Raw genomic sequence first — 18,365 nt, 5'->3', positions numbered from 1 at the left:
TACGTTTTTTTTTTTTTTTTTTATGGGAATAGTAAATGGAGAAATGTGTAAAGCCGAAGGGTCGATGATGCAAGTTTGAGAATGGCTGCTCTAGACTTATATATATATATATATATATATATATATATATATATATATATATATATTATACTTTGCCAAGGCAGTTACTTGTACTTGAGTATCGCCAAATTATATGGGTGGGTGGAAATGTCTATAAACCTTAATTTTCAAAACCTGGAAATTTTGAGTTTGACCTTGCTATCTTATAAGCAAGCCATCTGTGTCCAAGAGTTTTTATCAAAAACGACAGTTTGGGGAAATTCCTCATTCTGCAGTATATGAGCTTCACACTTGATTATCCTGATAATATCTTTGGTAAGTTGTCTTGATTACATTATCCTTGTCTGGCTGTAGTTAAAAATATTATCTTAAGATAGTGCATTCTTTTCAGAATGTTAAGAAAACCTTGTATTTCAAAAAACAAATTATCATACCTAATTTAAATCTGAGTCAATAACATTTAAATAACTTTCTAAAAATAATTTTTTTTTTTTTTTTTTTTTTTGCAGCCCCAGAAGATGACACTGAAATGGTAAGTTTTTTTTTTTTTTTTTTTTTTTTTTTTCACTAAGATCTAGTCACAAAATTGAATTTTCATTAAAAACAAATTGTATCTACTTTGTCATGTCATAATTAGTAATCTTACTGAATTATGTAAAACGTACTTTCAGGCTTATTAAACTGCCATTTTGTTTCTAAACAAGGAGTAACTGTCTAAAATTCTGTTTATGTAAATGTAACTTGTCATGGTTTGTAAAGACTTGAAAAGTTCTATAAGGCCTTATTTCTATTACAAAGTGGCCCATCGTAAAATACTCCCTCAAAAAAAAAAAATTGTGCAGACGGGCCTCTCCAATGGCGAATCCCCCACCACAAAAAAAATTGATAATTTTCAAATTAGGCCTTTCAGGCAAAAAAAAAAAAAAAAAAATGGACCAGGTGCTGGTCATCTTGGTTGGAAATTAAGAAATTAAAAAAAAAAAAAAAAAAAAAAAACACACATTTAGAAACGCCAAAATGTTGCAGGTAAATTGCAGAGCAATATTTGATTTTTGACTACTTTCTCAAATCTTTGAATTGCTGGGTATTGTAAGAAAAACTACAAATTGTTTTGAAAATAGGCATTAAAAATCTGAACCCTGCTTGTAAATGCTTCAAACTATTTTCATTAATTTTCTTTTCTTTTTTTTTTTTTTAATTTCAACATGACATTCAAGTAAATAACTTTGTTTTTAATTAAGAGCCAATATTTTGATTTTCAAACACTTTTCTTTTAATCTCTCCTGCCAAGATTAGAAATTTTAAGTATTTTTACTTTCAGGATGAAAATGCTGAAGCTATTTTAGCAGCAGACTTTGAAATTGGACATTTTATACGGGAACGTATTATACCCCGGGCTGTTTTGTACTTCACTGGTGAAGCATTAGAAGATGATGATGAGGTATGAATCCCAAGGACGAATCTTATTGAAATTACATTAAAACTCGTAACTTGCTCTATCACCAAGAAATTCAACTTGGTGTTGTCTTGAATATTGATTACTAGCATGTTGCTTGACATTGCCCAGTCGTGTAAAAAAAAAAAATGCAGATTTGGTATTTATAATTATAGAGCCAATTCTCTACTATATTCTACCTATTATAGTGATTTTTAAAAAGACTTGGGCGCAGTCAACTAGAATCGAACCCAAAACATTTAGATCTTTAGCAGTGTTCGCTACATTCTGAGTTAATGACGTGCATGACATTAATTCAATTAAATGTGTATTTCCGCATGCATAGAGCATACACATACCAAAAATAAAATCGCCCAGTTGTAAAATATGCTTAATGTTAAGATTTCATTTTTAGCAGATTTCATTGTTTTGTATCCAATATTTAGAAATGATTTTAAAAGCTTTGGTCCATCAGCTCAAACCAAAACCAGCGTGGTTTGTTCTACAGATGGACCGAGCTCAGATAGTATCAAAACATAAACGTAATTAAATTTATATAAATGTATATTTGTGTATAAGATGCACTTTTATTTGACTTAATTTTAATCCTTTAGCAGCGAAAAAAATTTAATTTGTTCAACCTGTTCAAATCCCTATATATATTAAGTCTTTCACTCTTCATATTTCAGCATTGAATTTTAATGTTTCAGCTCTCTTTAGAGACAAAGCTATTTTATTTTATTTTTAATTGTGCATCTGTCTTTGAAGATTAATGCTGGGTACAGAGCAGCCAAACCAGCTGTCAACATTGCCCTGTTTTTTTTTATTTTTTTTATTGAAACCAACCAAGAGCGCTTTTTAGTATCCTCTGTTCTTAAGTGCAATTGTCTGGATTTCTCTTGTGTATGTAAGCGTGTCCTGATGCGAGAACTTTTCAAATTGGAATTCTATATATATATATATATATATATATATATATTGCAAAATGAAGGAACTTTGGTGTTTTAGAATTAAACCTTAAAACTAAATTGCAGAAAAATGTTGATGCACCTACCCTTAACGGAATGAAGATGTCATATTCTAAAAAAAAAAAAAAAAAACTTTGTTTTTCTTAATTTATATCTGGAAAAATGACTTAGCTTATAAGTCCATGGTTAATTTTGATCTCCTTGGTTCAAATTCTTTGTATAAAGCATGAATCAATAGTTTTGCTTAATCATAAAATTTGATTTTCTTGCATCTCTTTTGGAATATAACCTCTTTCCTCTATGATAGGTATGTACATACAAATTTTTCTGTATATTTCTTTAGAAAATGTTTAATTTTAATACTTACTGGAACTTAATTATATTAACCCATTTTTGCATTCTGCAACTATGCTGGTTTATGATAACCTACTTAATATTAGAGGAATGCAATGTTTCAGCAGACCATTGGGCATCCACTACAAGTCACATTTTATAAAGATTTTATTTCTTTAAAAAAAAAAAAAAAGAATCAAGAAAAACAAGGTGAAAATATCTGTAAGTGTTAAATATTTTTGCAAAACTTTATTTTAATTCAAGGATTAAAAACTCAACTATTTTAAAGTTATTTTGGTACTTATGCACTTCTGTTACTGTGAAACATTTAGAAAGCCAGTGGTTTTCTTAAACACGGTTCAGTTTTTAATGTTTATATCAAGTTTTAAAAAAAGATTGGGGGGGGGGGGTCGTTTTTGCAAAACTTTTTGGTTAATTTTTTATTTTAATCCCTAAAGAATTACACTTGTTTTTCTTAAAAGAAAAACAGTATGATAACATCTTATGACACTGTTTTTTGTTTTAAATATAAACATGGTTATTTTAAAGGTTTGTTTTTAATCTTTTTCTTGCAAGAAAAACTGGTCCTGAAAAACTATATCTGATGGTGAGGGCCCCCGCCTTGGAGTGTGGAGCCACCCTTTAATTGCCATTGCTCCCAGGTCCACTCTGACCCGGATTGGTAGTACCTGTTAAGGTCCCAACTATGGGTTAAATAGAATCTGACTTTAAAAAAATATATATGTACTCCATTAAAATCGTTCCTCAAAATAAACTATATTCGGCATTAAATAACCTGAAAAAGGTTGATATGCCGTAAAACAACCAACCAATCCAAGAAAAACTAGCTTAGTTTACTGACTCTTCAAAATATTAAAAAAAAAAAAACACTTTGATTATGACTTAAAGGCTCCTTCAGTCTTGAGAGACTATGGATATCCACTGTAGAGGTGCCTGCACATGAAATTGTGGCAAGAGGTGCACAATCTCCACCCACAATTCTCCCGAGTCAACATTGTTACATTCCACTTGTCACTGGTATTTATGTATATAGATATACACACATTCAGGACGATTACAAAGAAATGCGGAGATAAACGGAGAGCACATACAGCACCTAGTTAGAATTCCCAAATAGTTACCCATGTGGTTCTCACCAGACTCGGTGTTGCTTAACTTTGATGTGAAAAGAACCGGTGTATCAATGCGACTATGACGAAGTGCTAATTTTACTCCAAATTGGCTATGCCAAAACTTACCAAATCCTATACTAGTTGTACAGCCACCTACCTTGAAAATGCTAGATGGAGGTCAGGACAGAGCTGAAAGGGAGAAACCACATATCAAGGTCTCATTTATATAAAAAGAAACTGGAATCTTAGATATCAATCATACTAGTTATTATGTGCTACAGAGCTTATGAAGAACCTAAAGTTCTACCTAACTAATATTCCTGGTGAACCAAATGCAAAAGAGATCCAGACAATTGCACTTAAGAGAACAGAGGATACTAAAAAGAGCTCTCGGTTGGTTTCAATAAAAAGCAGGTAAAAAAAAAATTAAAGTTGTACAAAACTAAAGTGTCTATTTCTATATGGTTTTATTTTTTTCGATTTCTTTCAGTATGATGAGGAAGGTGATGAAGAAGAGGTAAGATAACTTGATTTTATTTTTTTATCCCCTCCCTCCCCCTAGACTTAATGATAAAACCTAACATAGTTTTAAAACCATCTCTACTGCTAATTTGTCATACAAATATTTGTTAAAGTAACATTTAAATGAAGACTGATAGGTTGTTTTCCTCCCAATCAACTCTTAGTGGGCATAAGTAGAGGATGATTGAAGAGTAACCGCATACGTTTATAGAGGGAGTGCATGAGATTTTGGATTGCGGATATCTAATTTGGTTCCATAATTCTCTCGTATATAATCATGCCAAAACATTCCTAAAATTGCAAATGTTTTATTTTTATAAGGAAAATTATTAAATGAGTGATGGAAACTCGTAGGCATTGCAACATATATATCACAAGTTTGTATTTTCTCTACATTGGCAAAACTGGTCTTTTGTTATAAAGCTTTGTTTAAAAAAAATAAAGTTCAATTTACGTGATTTTTGGAATATTTTCGTACATGATACAGAATCTGATTTATGCTCTTCAGAAGATACTTTATATATATATATGAGGATAAAGATCTTATAATTTATTAGTACCCTTTTGGATACCTTTTTTTTTTTCTTTCTCTCTCCAGAAGGGTACCAACAAATTATATAAGAGCTTAACGTGATTTTTTTAATAAAGAATTCTGGACAAAATATATACAAAGTATATAAATGTACTTGTATGGAATCAGCTGGTCAAAATTAAAAAATAAATTGGCAGATTTAGTAATTCTGCATTTTTCTCAAATTGAATGCTGTGATAAAAGAACTTACAAAAACTTTGAAGCGTTCATCTTTATAATGTAAACAAGTCTTAAACTTATAGATTTCTGAATAAACTTGGTAACGTTCATACAAATTTGCATAACTTATTGAAGCATGTATTTAAATTTCAACATTTTTACTTAGAATAGATCTGATCTTCAATATAGATAAGAGCTTGATACATTTTGGCGAATATCTCATTGGAAATTTATCATTTGGTCAGTCACATGTATGAAGGAGATAAATGCATGCATAAATTGAAAGGTATTCCTGCACTAGGTTTTTTTTTTTTTTTCCTTTCTCTTTCTCGTGATTTAAACTGCTGAAACAAACTTAGGTACTTGTTTAGACTAGCACTTATAATGAAAATTTTAACAAAATGCAGAAACATCTTTGTACGTACTCGTCACTATGGCATATTCCAAAAATCACGTAATTTGATCAAGTATCTTTTAAAATCAAGTTTTATGACTTGCTCAGTGCGATAGGAACCGGTTGCCATATTTGATTGCATTTTAAACTTCTCCTTGGATTAACCCCTTCCCCAAACAAACTTACAAAAAAAATAAACTACCTGATCAATTTTTTAACATAACTTTCATACTGTGACAAGTAGGTACACCATGAAAGGTTTTTATTTTTGTTTTCCTAAATAAGTGCAAGTTCAAATAAGTATCCCAACATTTTTATGTATATAGTTGAAGAGAATTGCTTTTTTTCTGTTACCTGTAATGGAAGAAATTTTTGGAAGCATTTGAACAGAATAGAAACTACCTCTTTAACCCTTTTATGACCAGGTTGAACGAATTTGTTCAATCGTAAATGAATATCACTGCATAAAGTAGGAATTGATTCCAACACGTATGTGTTAGTTCAGTATCTAAGTAGATGCCAGATACCTCCAGATTGCAATTGTCCATTGCTTACATTTAGTGTGCCGCCATTTAAAATTAACAATCTACATCATAATTTAGGCCATAAAGGGTTAAAAACCATATTCTTTGTAATCTTTGATTACAAGCTTTTTACTTAGCGATTTTATAGTAATTGCTAAACAATTAACAATTATGTAATGATGCTTAAATTGTCTTTAAAATATTTAATTTTAAACAACTGTTTACATAACCAGTTCTTGAATATTATGTAATTGAAGTTAGAATCTCCCAGTATTGAACTCTATCTTCAGATTAGGACTACCCCATTTTTTTTTTTTTTCTTTATTTCCATCCAGTAGTTTTTGTATAACTTTTCATTTTGTAATGTTTGTTAGATCATTTCTCAAATTTTTTTTTTATCACTATATACTACTCCAAACTTAATTGAAAGCAAACTTGTAATGGTGATTACAGAAAATAAGTTAATTATAAAATTTTAGTTTTTAAACCCAATTTGACATGTACTTGATTCACTTAATTACTAGTGTTGATCTAAAAATAAAAAAGGACCTGTTCAATAAAATCATTTCCACAATTAAGCTCAATAAAAATGAATTTACACTTTCAGAGCATATATATTGGAATTAAACATTCTAAAAATGTATTTATATCAATCATATTTTATTAGCATAGTGCATCTTCGGGGTGTTTCATTGAATGGTGAAAATTCACCAAACTCGTCAGATTAATGTTCCTCAAATCTCCAAAAGGGTACTAACGAATTAAATAAGAGCTTAACCTGGCGATGATTTTTAATAATTTCTATTTCACTCCACTTCTTATCCTTTTAAATCCGAGTGTTTTATTTTCTGGGGAACAAATCTAGTTATTTGAAACATTCAATGAAATGTAATATAGATACATTTTTGCTTTGGAATGTTTATATCTGGCCAGGAAAACTGGGAACCTTGTTCTTTACTGAAACAGATGAAAGGAATTCATGAAATGTAATTATATTGAATTTCTATCTTTTAAAAAAAAATTATCTGACTTGGGTACCATCGGAGAAGCGAATCTGTAAGCAAAAAGAAAAAATATGCATACTGGGTGCAAACTCACATTACTTATGTTCACGAGAAAATGTGTAATTGATGGGACCACGACATTGCAAGTTTTTTTTTTTTTTTTTTTTTTTTTTAACTAAAAAACAAAATAACTGTTCACGCATGAGCAGTTTGCAAACAGTCAAAAAACAAAGGCGCGTCCCCATCCCCTAAATTTCTACACAATACTTTTTTTTTTTTTCCAATTTTTCGATATTGTCAGTTTGCTCTTTATAGCGATACCATGTTTAAGGCGCTTCAATGCTAATGACAAGTTTTAACGGGCATACAAACTCAGACGTTTGAGATTTGTTTAATAGATGTGACCTTCAATGTTTATTGCTTCCACGTCAAACTTTTTTTTTACTATTAATCAACAAGCATGAAGTTATATTTCATAAACTTTATCAAATGAAAATGGCTATAATTTCCTTTGTAAACCAGTTAGTTTTTATACTCCTGGGCAACGCTGGGTAGGTACAGCTAATAAATCCATAGTAAGCACTATATATAACCCTCCACCTCCTAACTTCATGTTTCCATGTGCTTTTATTGCTGTGGATTAACCTTTTTTATATTTTTCTTTTTTTTTTTTTTTTTTTTTTTTTTTTTTTTTTTTTTTTGCATGTTAATTTCAATTTCTTCAGATGAGTAAATTGGTTTCTGGCTTTATTTGTAATTGTTAGAATTTAGATTCTATTTTATGCATCTGGAGTTATGAATATTTACTAATTACTTTGTTTATCGTACATGAGATTGATAAATCTTTCCTATTTTCATCATTGAGAAATTTAATGGTCACTAAATCTGTTATGGAGGTAGAATGGATTCAATTTTAAATCCGTTCAATTTTCTATAATTGAAACTTAAGATTTAATTTGATAACCTCCCCTAGATATAAACTCACAAAATCATATAAAATAGACTTATGCCAATCCAAATAAATCTTAGTTATCCTTCCTAGTTTCTAAGGTTATATTACAAAATGATTTGTGCTCATTAGGTCAGCACAGCTGAACATATTGTGGTTAGGATACTAATTTTCTTTAGTGCACCACTCAGACTGATGGGATTATGAGCATTAAAATGATTTTAATTGATCAGTGTAACTTCCTTGATTATAAATCTATTTTATACCATTAAACTTTTATATATACATAAATATGAAATGTTAATCTCTTATGAACTTTGAGATTTTAAAAAAATGCCATAAGCCAAAATATATGGTGTTGGGTTTTCTTGGGTAATCTACCCAGTTTTCCCTTGTACATGAACTCTCTCAGCATTGAAAAATTGATTAGGGTTTAGATCTCAAGTAGCAATTTATTTCAAATAATGAATTTCCTGTCAATTTCTATTGAATAAAATGGGTATTTATACAAATATAACCTGCATTAAAAAAATTTTTTTTTTTTTTTTTGTCTAGTATTTATTCCATATAGCAAGGTTTGCATTGAATTTCTTCCTCTACCAGCATTGTGAAAGGCTGGGCCATATTGAAGTTCAACCACTTGTTTTGTCTTTTCCCAAGGGTATTTATTTGCACATGTTCATACCATTTCATATCTTTCAAAGTGGATTTTATTTTTATTTTTAACTGGTAAAGTCTACTCAAAATATGGCTGAGTCTGTCCTGTCAGGAAAATTATTAAATGAGTGATGGAAACTCGTAGGCATTACAACATAAATATCACAAGTTTGTATTTTCTCTACATTGTCGAAACTGGAGGCGAAACTGGTCTTTTTATAAAGCTTTGTTTAAAAAAATAAAGTTCAATTTACGTGATTTTTGGAATATTTTCGTACATAATACAGAATCTGATTTATGTTCTTCAGAAGATACTTTTTATATATATATATATATATATATATATATATATATATATATAAAATAGGAGGATAAAGATCTTATAATTTATTAGTACCCTTTTGGATACCTTTTTTGTCCCCAATTTATTGGAGAGTGGCCTATCTTTTCAGCGGTGTCCATTAGTCCAGACGATTGCCAGATAACCATCAATTAGTTTTTCCTGAAATTGTTGCCACAAATTCTTTCCTTGAATAGATGTGCACAGTAAAAAAAAAAATAAATAAATGGGGGGGGGTCTGGGACTTTTAGGGCTAAAAAAGCATGGCTTTGGAACTTTTTTCGTGTTGCTCAAAAAAAAAACTTTCAGTGCATTGTAGCCCTCTGGTATATTTTGGATTTGTAGCACACAAAACATTGGTGTGCCATACAATTATTTTACCAAGTTCATTGCAATCGCTGCTGGTAGTTGAGTCAAATGCTTGAAATCTTGTCATGATGTATGAATTTTGTATATCACAATAGCTTGATATATTTTTATGTGAATTTGCTGGTTTCCATATTTTTTTAGAAACCAATATTGAAGAATTTCCTCTTTTTCCTTTCCTCAAATACTAGCTGTCCTGATCTGGCGTTGCTCAAGATTAAACCTAATTTAAAAATAAAAATGAGGGTTAAAACTTAATGACCATTGTTCTCAAAGGTGGTTTTCTAAATTATAAATTTGTATTTTTGTAGATTTGAAGAAACTTGTTTTAATTTACAAATTTACTCACACTAATCACAGGTGTAATTGCAAATAACGGTGAATGTTTTAACATATATGGTTCACACAACTTAAAAGGTGAATTGGATTCTCTTTGGTTTCTGTGCAAAAGTTTCAGTATTTTTCTTTTTAAACGGATTTAATAGGAACTGTACATGATTTATATTTATGTAAGCCAAGTATTGTATAAATAATTGGCAGGTGTTTATGATAGTATGCCAGCTGTAATGGCGATGTTAAATTTAAAGTATGATTCTACATTAAGCATATCCTTGTTTCATAGTCTAACAATCTTTGGTAACTACAATATGGTTCTAATGTTTTGCAGACTTGTTATCGGATTAAAAAAAAGCAATATTATTTTTGGTGCTTCTAGATTATTGGGATGAGATTTTGTAATCAAGTTTTCAGATATAAAAAAAAAACAATGGTTTCAACTGATATTTTTGTCAATTCTAATAAGTTACAATGGCAGCTTCCAAATTATACAATTTAAATTACCTGAATATTACTGAATTACCACAACTTTAATTGTGGTAGCAGGCGAAAAAAAATTTTTTTTTTTTTTTTTTTTTTTTTTTTTTTTTAAATGGGAAATTACCTCCGTTGAACTCTCCTGTGTTTTCTGATCATTTTCATCAAATTTTCTTTTCTTTTAATAAAAAAAATTTTCTATCTTATCAATTTTCGTAATTTTGGGATATAATCATAAAAATACAAGGAATATGCAAATACCATTGGTTTCATGTGAAATTCAGTTTTGATTTCCGAAAGTCTGATACAAGTTTACAGAAAGTACAGTATAGCCCAGCACTTGTCCAAATTCATTGTTGGTACATTTCTGGACTTTCTAGGAAGTCCATATCAAGGAATGCGGCCCTCCAGTTTAATCAAAATCTGCTGTAAAATGACTTTGTCAATGTAAGCCTTTTTCTGGTGCAGGAATGAATAGTAGGTCCCAAGATCGATATCATGGCCCTTGAGATTGTAGGCCAACACAACATCACTGCATAATAAATAGTTGTCACTAAAGGGGAAAAGGGGTTAAACTAAACTTTAGCTAAAACTTAAAAAAAAAAAAAAAAAAAAAAAAAAAATTTAATTTTTTCCTGAACTTTTCTGCATTACATAGAACCGTAGTAACCAAGTGTTATATCAAGCATTTAACAGCTTTTAACGAAGATGTACTTGGCAGTAGGTTATTTTGCATAGTTTTTATCTACTGGATTTTATATTTAACTTTTTCGCAAGTCACATACATACCCTTACACATTTTAAATGTTAATGATTTTTTTTATTTCTATATCTATGACCTTCGCCGTTTCGTGCTTACGCGATCATTAGTATAAAAAGTGATACATTTACTTAGCAAGTTAGTATCTTTCCTCCAGGCCACCAGTTTTTTTAAAAGTTGGTAGTAACAAGAAGTGCCCTGGTGCTTTCCCTACTTCTATTAGCTTTTCACTTGGTAGATTTCTTAGGTTTTTTTTTTTTTTTTTTTTTTTTTTTTTTTTTTTTTTTTTTTTTTTTTTGTACTCTAGTATCTTTTGTGGTCTGCAAACACCTGCTCTGCTCTGATCATGGTGACATTGCCAATAGATTCAGTTGTCCTTCCTAACAAAAATATATCCTACAGACGGTTTAGATATTTCTTTTTCATATTAAAAGAACTTGAGGCCTTCACCATTTTAATCCTAATACTAGAACTTTTTTTTTTTTTTTTTTTTTTTTTTTTTTTTTTAGTGTAATATCTGTTCTCATTCCTTCAAAAAATATTTCTAAACTAAGTAAATTCTACTTTTTGCCCCAATCAAATCTGCCTCTCTCCTATATATATATATATATATATATATATATATATATATATATATATATATGGCGATTAAGCTACACTGAATATTCTGCGTTTCATCCAACTATAGGATTCGTCATAAGCCTGACGAATCCTATAGTTGGATGAAACGCAGAATATTCAGTGTAGCTTAATCACCATAGTAATTTTATAAATTACTAACTAGCTCTACCTACGTATTGAGCACTTTTGAAGTAAATACTTAAAGTTTACGCATAAATCTATACTTTCGTATATTAAATTTATGTGAATGAATGAAGTAGTTATATATATATACATACAGGGTGTTTCAAAAGTCTTGGGAACATAACGATTTTTAATATATGTATATTTCAGATCTTACATAAAGTTTAAAAAAAAAAAAAAGGATTCATACATAGAAATTAAAAAGATCTTTCAACTCCAAACTTTAAATTTATATTTCATTTTTCTACCTGGAATAGTTCATGAGATATACGCATTTGTAATGTTCCCAAGACTTTTGAAACACCCTATATATATATATATATATATATATATAATATAAATTTTGACTGGATTTTCTCCCATATTAACTTTAATTGGACTATACATCTGGCCTATTGTGGGGGGGGGGGTTCTGTTGTAATTGCTTGAGGATTTATCATTTTCTGTGAATGTAAAAAAAAAAATTATAAATAATAAACAATTAGGCATAAGGCCAACTCAAAAAATGGAAGGGGGGGTCTGTAGTCATCCTTGTCACTGTATCTTTTTACTTTTTTAAGGGGGGGGGTCTCTAGCTAAAGTTTTCACTTGCAACAATCACTCTAGGAGCTGTCCTACTTACTATTATCAAATCAATTTTCTATAATATAGTGTTCCCAACCTTCGCTAGATAGCACACTTGCCCACTTTTCTGGCTTGATGAAGGTCAAAAACAAGTTGGTTGATCCTTAAAAAGTTTGATAAACTAAGTTTGGAACAAAATGAAAGATTTGGGGGTGGGGGCACTAGCTAATGTAAACGAGGCTTACCTTGCTTAGACTAGGGTTTGGCAAGACTAGAAGCTGCGCAGGTCATGTCTAGCCAGAGAACATATACTCTAATTTGGTTCCTTTCCATATGCACAAGCTTGCTACCTTAATCCATCACCTTTCGAAAGCTGCAGGAGGTAATCTTTTATCAGTCCTGATTTGGTGTCTGGAGAATGTGACCAGATCCTGATCTGGCTATGGCCAGGATTGTGAGAAACCCCATGGACTACATATCTGGCTTATTGTACCTTTTAACTTACAATTATTTGTAATGTATAATTAGTTGCTGTCTAAACTATGGCCTTATAAAAAAAGCAATTATGCCTCCCATTTTATTTAAATTTTAAATCTGGATGGAAACCTTATAAAACACAAGGTGGTGAAATAGGCAAGATAAGTTAACTGTTTTTAAATAACTTCTTTAAAATAGAAGTATTGTTTTTGTCTTGTAACAAACAAATGTTGATTACATTATTGAGCCTTGATAATCACTCCAAAACAGTGTTTTTCATTTTCATCAATTGTGCAATAACATGTAATGATGTAATGTCCTATCAACATTGTTTGAAGCTGAACAAGATTCTAATCAAGCCGCCATTTTTTTTTTTTTTTTTTTTTTTTTTTTTTTTATCTTAAGATAATTGTCTATGCAAATTTGAATATTTTTTTAATTGCATTGTCTCTTGTACTCCAGAAACCTAAGAACACTCCTGCCTCTCATCTGGTTTGGGGTTTATTCTCATTGATTTTCTTTTTTCCTTTCTCATTTTTCTTTTTTCCTCTTTAGTATTGTACCATTTGAATTTACTTTGTCAAAACTATAACTTATTGTCAATACCTTTTTAACCAACATTTCATAGAACTGGAAATGCTATGTATTCATTGTAGTTTCATGTGTTGAAAGGGGGCTTGTACTTCTGATTGCAATCATTGTTACCCCCCCCCCCTCGTGTTACTCTTAACCTTCCTATATTTTTAATTGGCAATTAAAAACTTTATTAAATGGTGTTATTTAATATTTCTAAAATAATCACTACGATAATTAATGTAAGTTTCTAAACTAAACTTCATAAAATTGACCTTTTGTCATTCTCTCTCAATAAACTTAAGACCTTAGTGTTTTTGATAAAATCCAGATTCCTTGATATTGTTTTAAATTTTTTTTTCTTAAAAAAAAAAAAATTAAAAAAATGATCTTGCACTGATTTACTTCTGTTCTGTTCCTCAGTTTTAGAGGCAGACTGTAGGTCTAGGGAACTGAATATATTCTTGGATCTTCATAGGTGTTTGGAGATGACAGTGCAATTATCAAGCAATTTGTAAGTACTGCACCAAGCGTATATATATATATTCTTTAAGTGACGCACAAGAACTTCTAATCACTTGATATCTTCTAAGTATATTTAATATAAAAATGGTTCCTTATTGTAGCAAAATTTGAAAATTAAAATATTGAATTTCAAGTTAAGCCAATGGTATCTAATGAATCGTCATGTCATAGTAATGAAAATATCCAAAAATTATGAAGAAAAAATAGAAAATTATTAATGACTAATTTTCAAAAATAAGTAAAACTAAGTTTTGCTAAATTGGCCAAAGATTTTCAGTTTTCAGAAAGTATTTCTCCCATTGGTTACAATTAGACCCCCCCCCCCTTCCCCGCAAATCAATTTTTGCCAATTTTCTTTAAAAACTATTTAATAAATTTCTACCATTTTTCGTAATTTTTGGATATGTTCATCACTGTGACATGACAATTCAGTAGATACCACTGGTTTCATTCGAAATTCAATCTCCCTACAATAACAAAGAACAAAAAAAAAAAAAAAAAAATCACATGTTAACTTAATTTGTTTCTTTTTCTTTTTTCTTTTTTTTTTTTTTCTTTGTTACTATATTTGCTAATTCATTTATTGAAATGAAAACAAAAGCTAGCTTAAATTTTTAAGTTTCTATACTTTTAGTACTATTTGACTGCATCATCTTCAAAGGGCTTTGCAATAGGAAAACAATTTTCGCTGTGTATGTAAATTTGATCTTTTGGTGCTGAATGTAACGGATTAATAGAACTGACAAGAGCATATTTTCAGTCTTTTGACTCGAGTATATATCCGCAGTTAGACACGGTTAATCAACCGAGAACCACATCATCCTATATAAAAGCATATAAGCTATCAATGGATACACATGCAGGAGTCAAAACAATGAAAAGAATATGCTGTTGTCCTCTCCCTACTGATAAATTGGTTAATGTTTTCATAAAGTAACTACAAAGAGCTTGTGAATTTTATTGACAAACCCTACCTAACCCATTATCTTCCAAAAATTATTTGAAGGCTTTGTTCTAGAAATAGAATTTTCTTTGCTTTTTGAAAATGGTTAAATGTTAAAAGTACCAAATTCCCTTCCCCCCCTCTATTCAATTGTTTTCATAATGTAACTACAAATGCGTATTAGTGCTATATATTTAAAAACCTTAAATCTGTTGCGTTCAGTAACTTAAGCCCTGAAGGCTATTTTCGTGAAACCTAAGGTATTGATAGAAGATCAAATTAGTGTAGTATTGTATAGGAGTCCTGATGAAAATTTGACTTATTGATTAAAATATTTTATAGTAGAATTTTTAAGCTTTTTCAAAATGTTTAAAAGGACCAAATTTAGATTTTTATTTCTCCCTTCATCTATCATGTTACATTTTTCTCCTTTCATTTTTTTTTTTTTTTTTTAAATATATTTCTTAAATAGCTTAATATTTTTATTATTGGAATACTTTTGAGATGAGTAATTTTATTTGCATTCTGTTATCCTCATTTGTTTTACACAATTGAGGATAGCAGTCCGCCAACAAATTAAAATAAATTTTAATTTATATAGTATTTAAATTCCAGCTATTTAAAATGTATATTTCAGTTCAATGTTATGATCAAACCCTTTAATATGTTTCTCTAAACATATTTTAAATGTTAAACCAGACTACTTCCACGTAACATTTTTAAATGTGATTATGCAATTAAAAAAAAAATGTTGTGGTTTAAGACAACTTTAAAAGGTTAAAAGCTTAAACCATAGTTTGTTCATTGTATGCTGGATATCTATAGTTCCTTCTTCCCCCTCTTGTTTAGTGGTCTTGAAGCATTACGAATTGTCCTGGACTAGATTTCTTGTTTCTCACTGGTGGGTATTAAAAGGTAGGGCCTCTCTCATGGTTGTATTTGCTGTTGTCATTGTCTTAATGTTGTTAAAGTTTGCTGTCTTTGTTTGACCACAATCTTTTCCTCCTCTAGTCTTGCTTAAATTAGGAATTATGGTTCTTGGCTTTCATATTCTATGAAATGCATCTATAATTATTTCAATAGAAACATGTATGTTCCAAAGATATTATCCAGGAAAACAATTTTAAGTTAACTCATTGAAGGTCTCTTTTCATATTCTCATTTGTAATGGAGATGTGGAAGAAAGTCATCCTTTGTGAGATGAAGTATTGGAGAGAGGTTAGATGTGTGGTTAGGGCTAAATGGAAGCTTCCATATTCGGTTGAGCATAAAGGTGGAAATTTCCATTAGAAGATAGGTTTAGAATTGGCACTGTAAGCAGACAGGCTTTCCCCCCCCCTCCTCCTCCACTTGAATAACAAAACTATCTCTGGTACAATCATGGTATTTTCCATGTATATTGGAGCGGAAAAAAAGCTTTGTTTAAAACTATTTCTAATGTAAAAGTTAATTGCTATGATTTGGTAAGATGAATTATTAGTTGTTGCAAAATTTACTTATCTAGTCTTAGGATTTAATTAGAGGGCGTGTCTGGACGCGGTTAATATATATATATATATATATATATATATAACTGGGGAATTTAGGCATCCTATTGGATGCCAGACACTAACCGTGGGACCTTTTTAAGATTGTAACCATTCTTTAAAGTGCAATTGTTTGTATCTCCCCTGCACTTGGTTCACTTGTTATATGATCCTGGTAGTTTTTAAGTCTGATTGCTCCTATAGTTACTGAAATGATCCAAGTCTTAAGATTTTAACTACAAACTCTTTTAAAGATTACTGAACTTTATTTAAGGGGGAGGAGGTCATTGAACTAGTACCATTTCATTCTAGCTACATATTCACGCAACTTTTCGAGGCTTCCTGTCGTAATCAACAGCTTTCTGGTTTTCTATTTTAAATTGTTGCTAAAATTTGTTATCCAATATCCTAAAGATCTTGGTTTTGATAGACCTACTTGGGATTTAAAAAAAAAAAAAAAAAAAAAAAAAAAAGATAGAGAATATTGATGTGGTCTTTAATAATAAAAATTATATATATATATATATATATATATATATACTCTGCCAGAAAAAAAATCTCCAGCTGATTCCCCCTCCCCCCTTTTATTGGTGAACTGGATAAACTTCCATAATTTAAATAAGAATTGTATACAAATTTTAAAAAAATAGAAACCCTTTTCTATAACAGCCAATATGAAAATTGTGCTGTAAACTATCCTAAGCAGCATGTCTAAAATAATTGAAGGACACACAGACAACTAATACATACATTTTAATATATAAAAATAAGTGAAACTAATTTCACAGAAATTTGCCTAATATTTGTTACTTCAAGACTCCAGAAATTCATCTTTATGAAACTTTGAATATCTTTAATAACTTATCAACCTAAAGGTTGGAGGTTACATCAGCCAAAACATTGTGCAAATAACATTTAAAGATGAGAACAGTAGTGCGGTTAATCCAAATATGAACAATCATTCTTATCTCAAAATTCATTAGATGTTCAAATGAAAATTAAATTTACAAAAAAAAAAAATGTCCAAAGTCTGTTTCATGATTAAGGGATGAATTTCTGGAGTCTTAAACTATCGTCAAATATTTATTAGATAAGTTTGATATGCTTACCAATAAAAAAAATTTGATTTTAAAATCACCAGGTAAGACAAATCTAAAAGATACGACTTGATCTAAATTTTTAAATTAGATATCTTTTGTAGAAGACCTCATCGAATGAAAGTTGTGAGACAGTTTAAAGGGGGTTGAAATCCATGCCAATAAGCGTTTTATATATATCTCATCAAATTAAGCCGCAAAAAAGAATCTGAAGTTATTCAAACGTTTAAATCTGAGATAGGGCGAAAAATCTTTTTCAAAAATGTAATTTAATTTTGAAATCTTAAAGTTAATTCCAACATCAACATACACCCGAGGTTATATATATATATATATATAATCATTATAAAGCTATGTATGAAATTTAACAAATTTCTTTTGTAAAAATCTGCCTTAGTCGTAAAATACACTTATATTTTAATTTGTCCAGATTTTGTATATATTATACCCGTGATTTCAAGTGTTAAAAAAAAAAAAAGAAATTTGGGGTGCCATCAGTTTCGGAAGCAAAACTTTGTCATTCAAAGCTGATGATGTTACAGCTGTACCAATGTGACATGCATATGAACTGATTAAAAAGATGAATGTACAAAATGTATAACGATTTTTTCTTCCTTTTTCAATTTTAACTTAGAAACTTTCAACCAGTAAAGACCATAAAAGAACGGTACATAAAAATCCAATTACCGCTTTTTAGAGTTTTAGTTACTGAGTCCATATTTTGAAAATATGGACACAGGCATATATATATATATTACAAATTTGGGTAAAATTTGCATAGCTTTCTACTGGTTATCAAACAAGGTGGAGGGTAAAAAAAAAAATTATATAAAGGAAGTCCTTTAAT

At 29.9% G+C, this 18,365-nt stretch overlaps 1 protein-coding gene across 23 annotated transcripts in view; it reads left to right on the top strand.

The window, feature by feature from the left end:
- The window catches only part of LOC145292947 (nucleosome assembly protein 1-like 1), a 55,786-nt gene that overhangs the window by 28,864 nt on the left and 8,557 nt on the right, over window positions 1–18,365 (top strand). For 12 of the 23 annotated variants that reach the window (XM_080139129.1, XM_080139136.1, XM_080139138.1 and 9 more), the window contains exons 12-14: window positions 570–592; window positions 1,382–1,501; window positions 4,420–4,446. In XM_080139129.1, the coding sequence (XP_079995255.1) occupies window positions 570–592; window positions 1,382–1,501; window positions 4,420–4,446 (170 nt within the window). Of the gene's footprint in view, window positions 1–569; window positions 593–1,381; window positions 1,502–4,419; window positions 4,447–13,850; window positions 13,942–15,744; window positions 15,811–18,365 lie in introns of all 23 variants that reach the window. The other 11 variants (XR_013869630.1, XR_013869631.1, XR_013869628.1 and 8 more) reach the window with 3 other exon arrangements.

Source organism: Euprymna scolopes, chromosome 14, assembly GCF_053919585.1.
Source record: "Euprymna scolopes isolate OS-2025 chromosome 14, ASM5391958v1, whole genome shotgun sequence".
NCBI classification, from domain to species: Eukaryota; Metazoa; Mollusca; class Cephalopoda; order Sepiida; family Sepiolidae; genus Euprymna; species Euprymna scolopes.
This window is presented reverse-complemented; position numbering and strand designations above follow the sequence as displayed.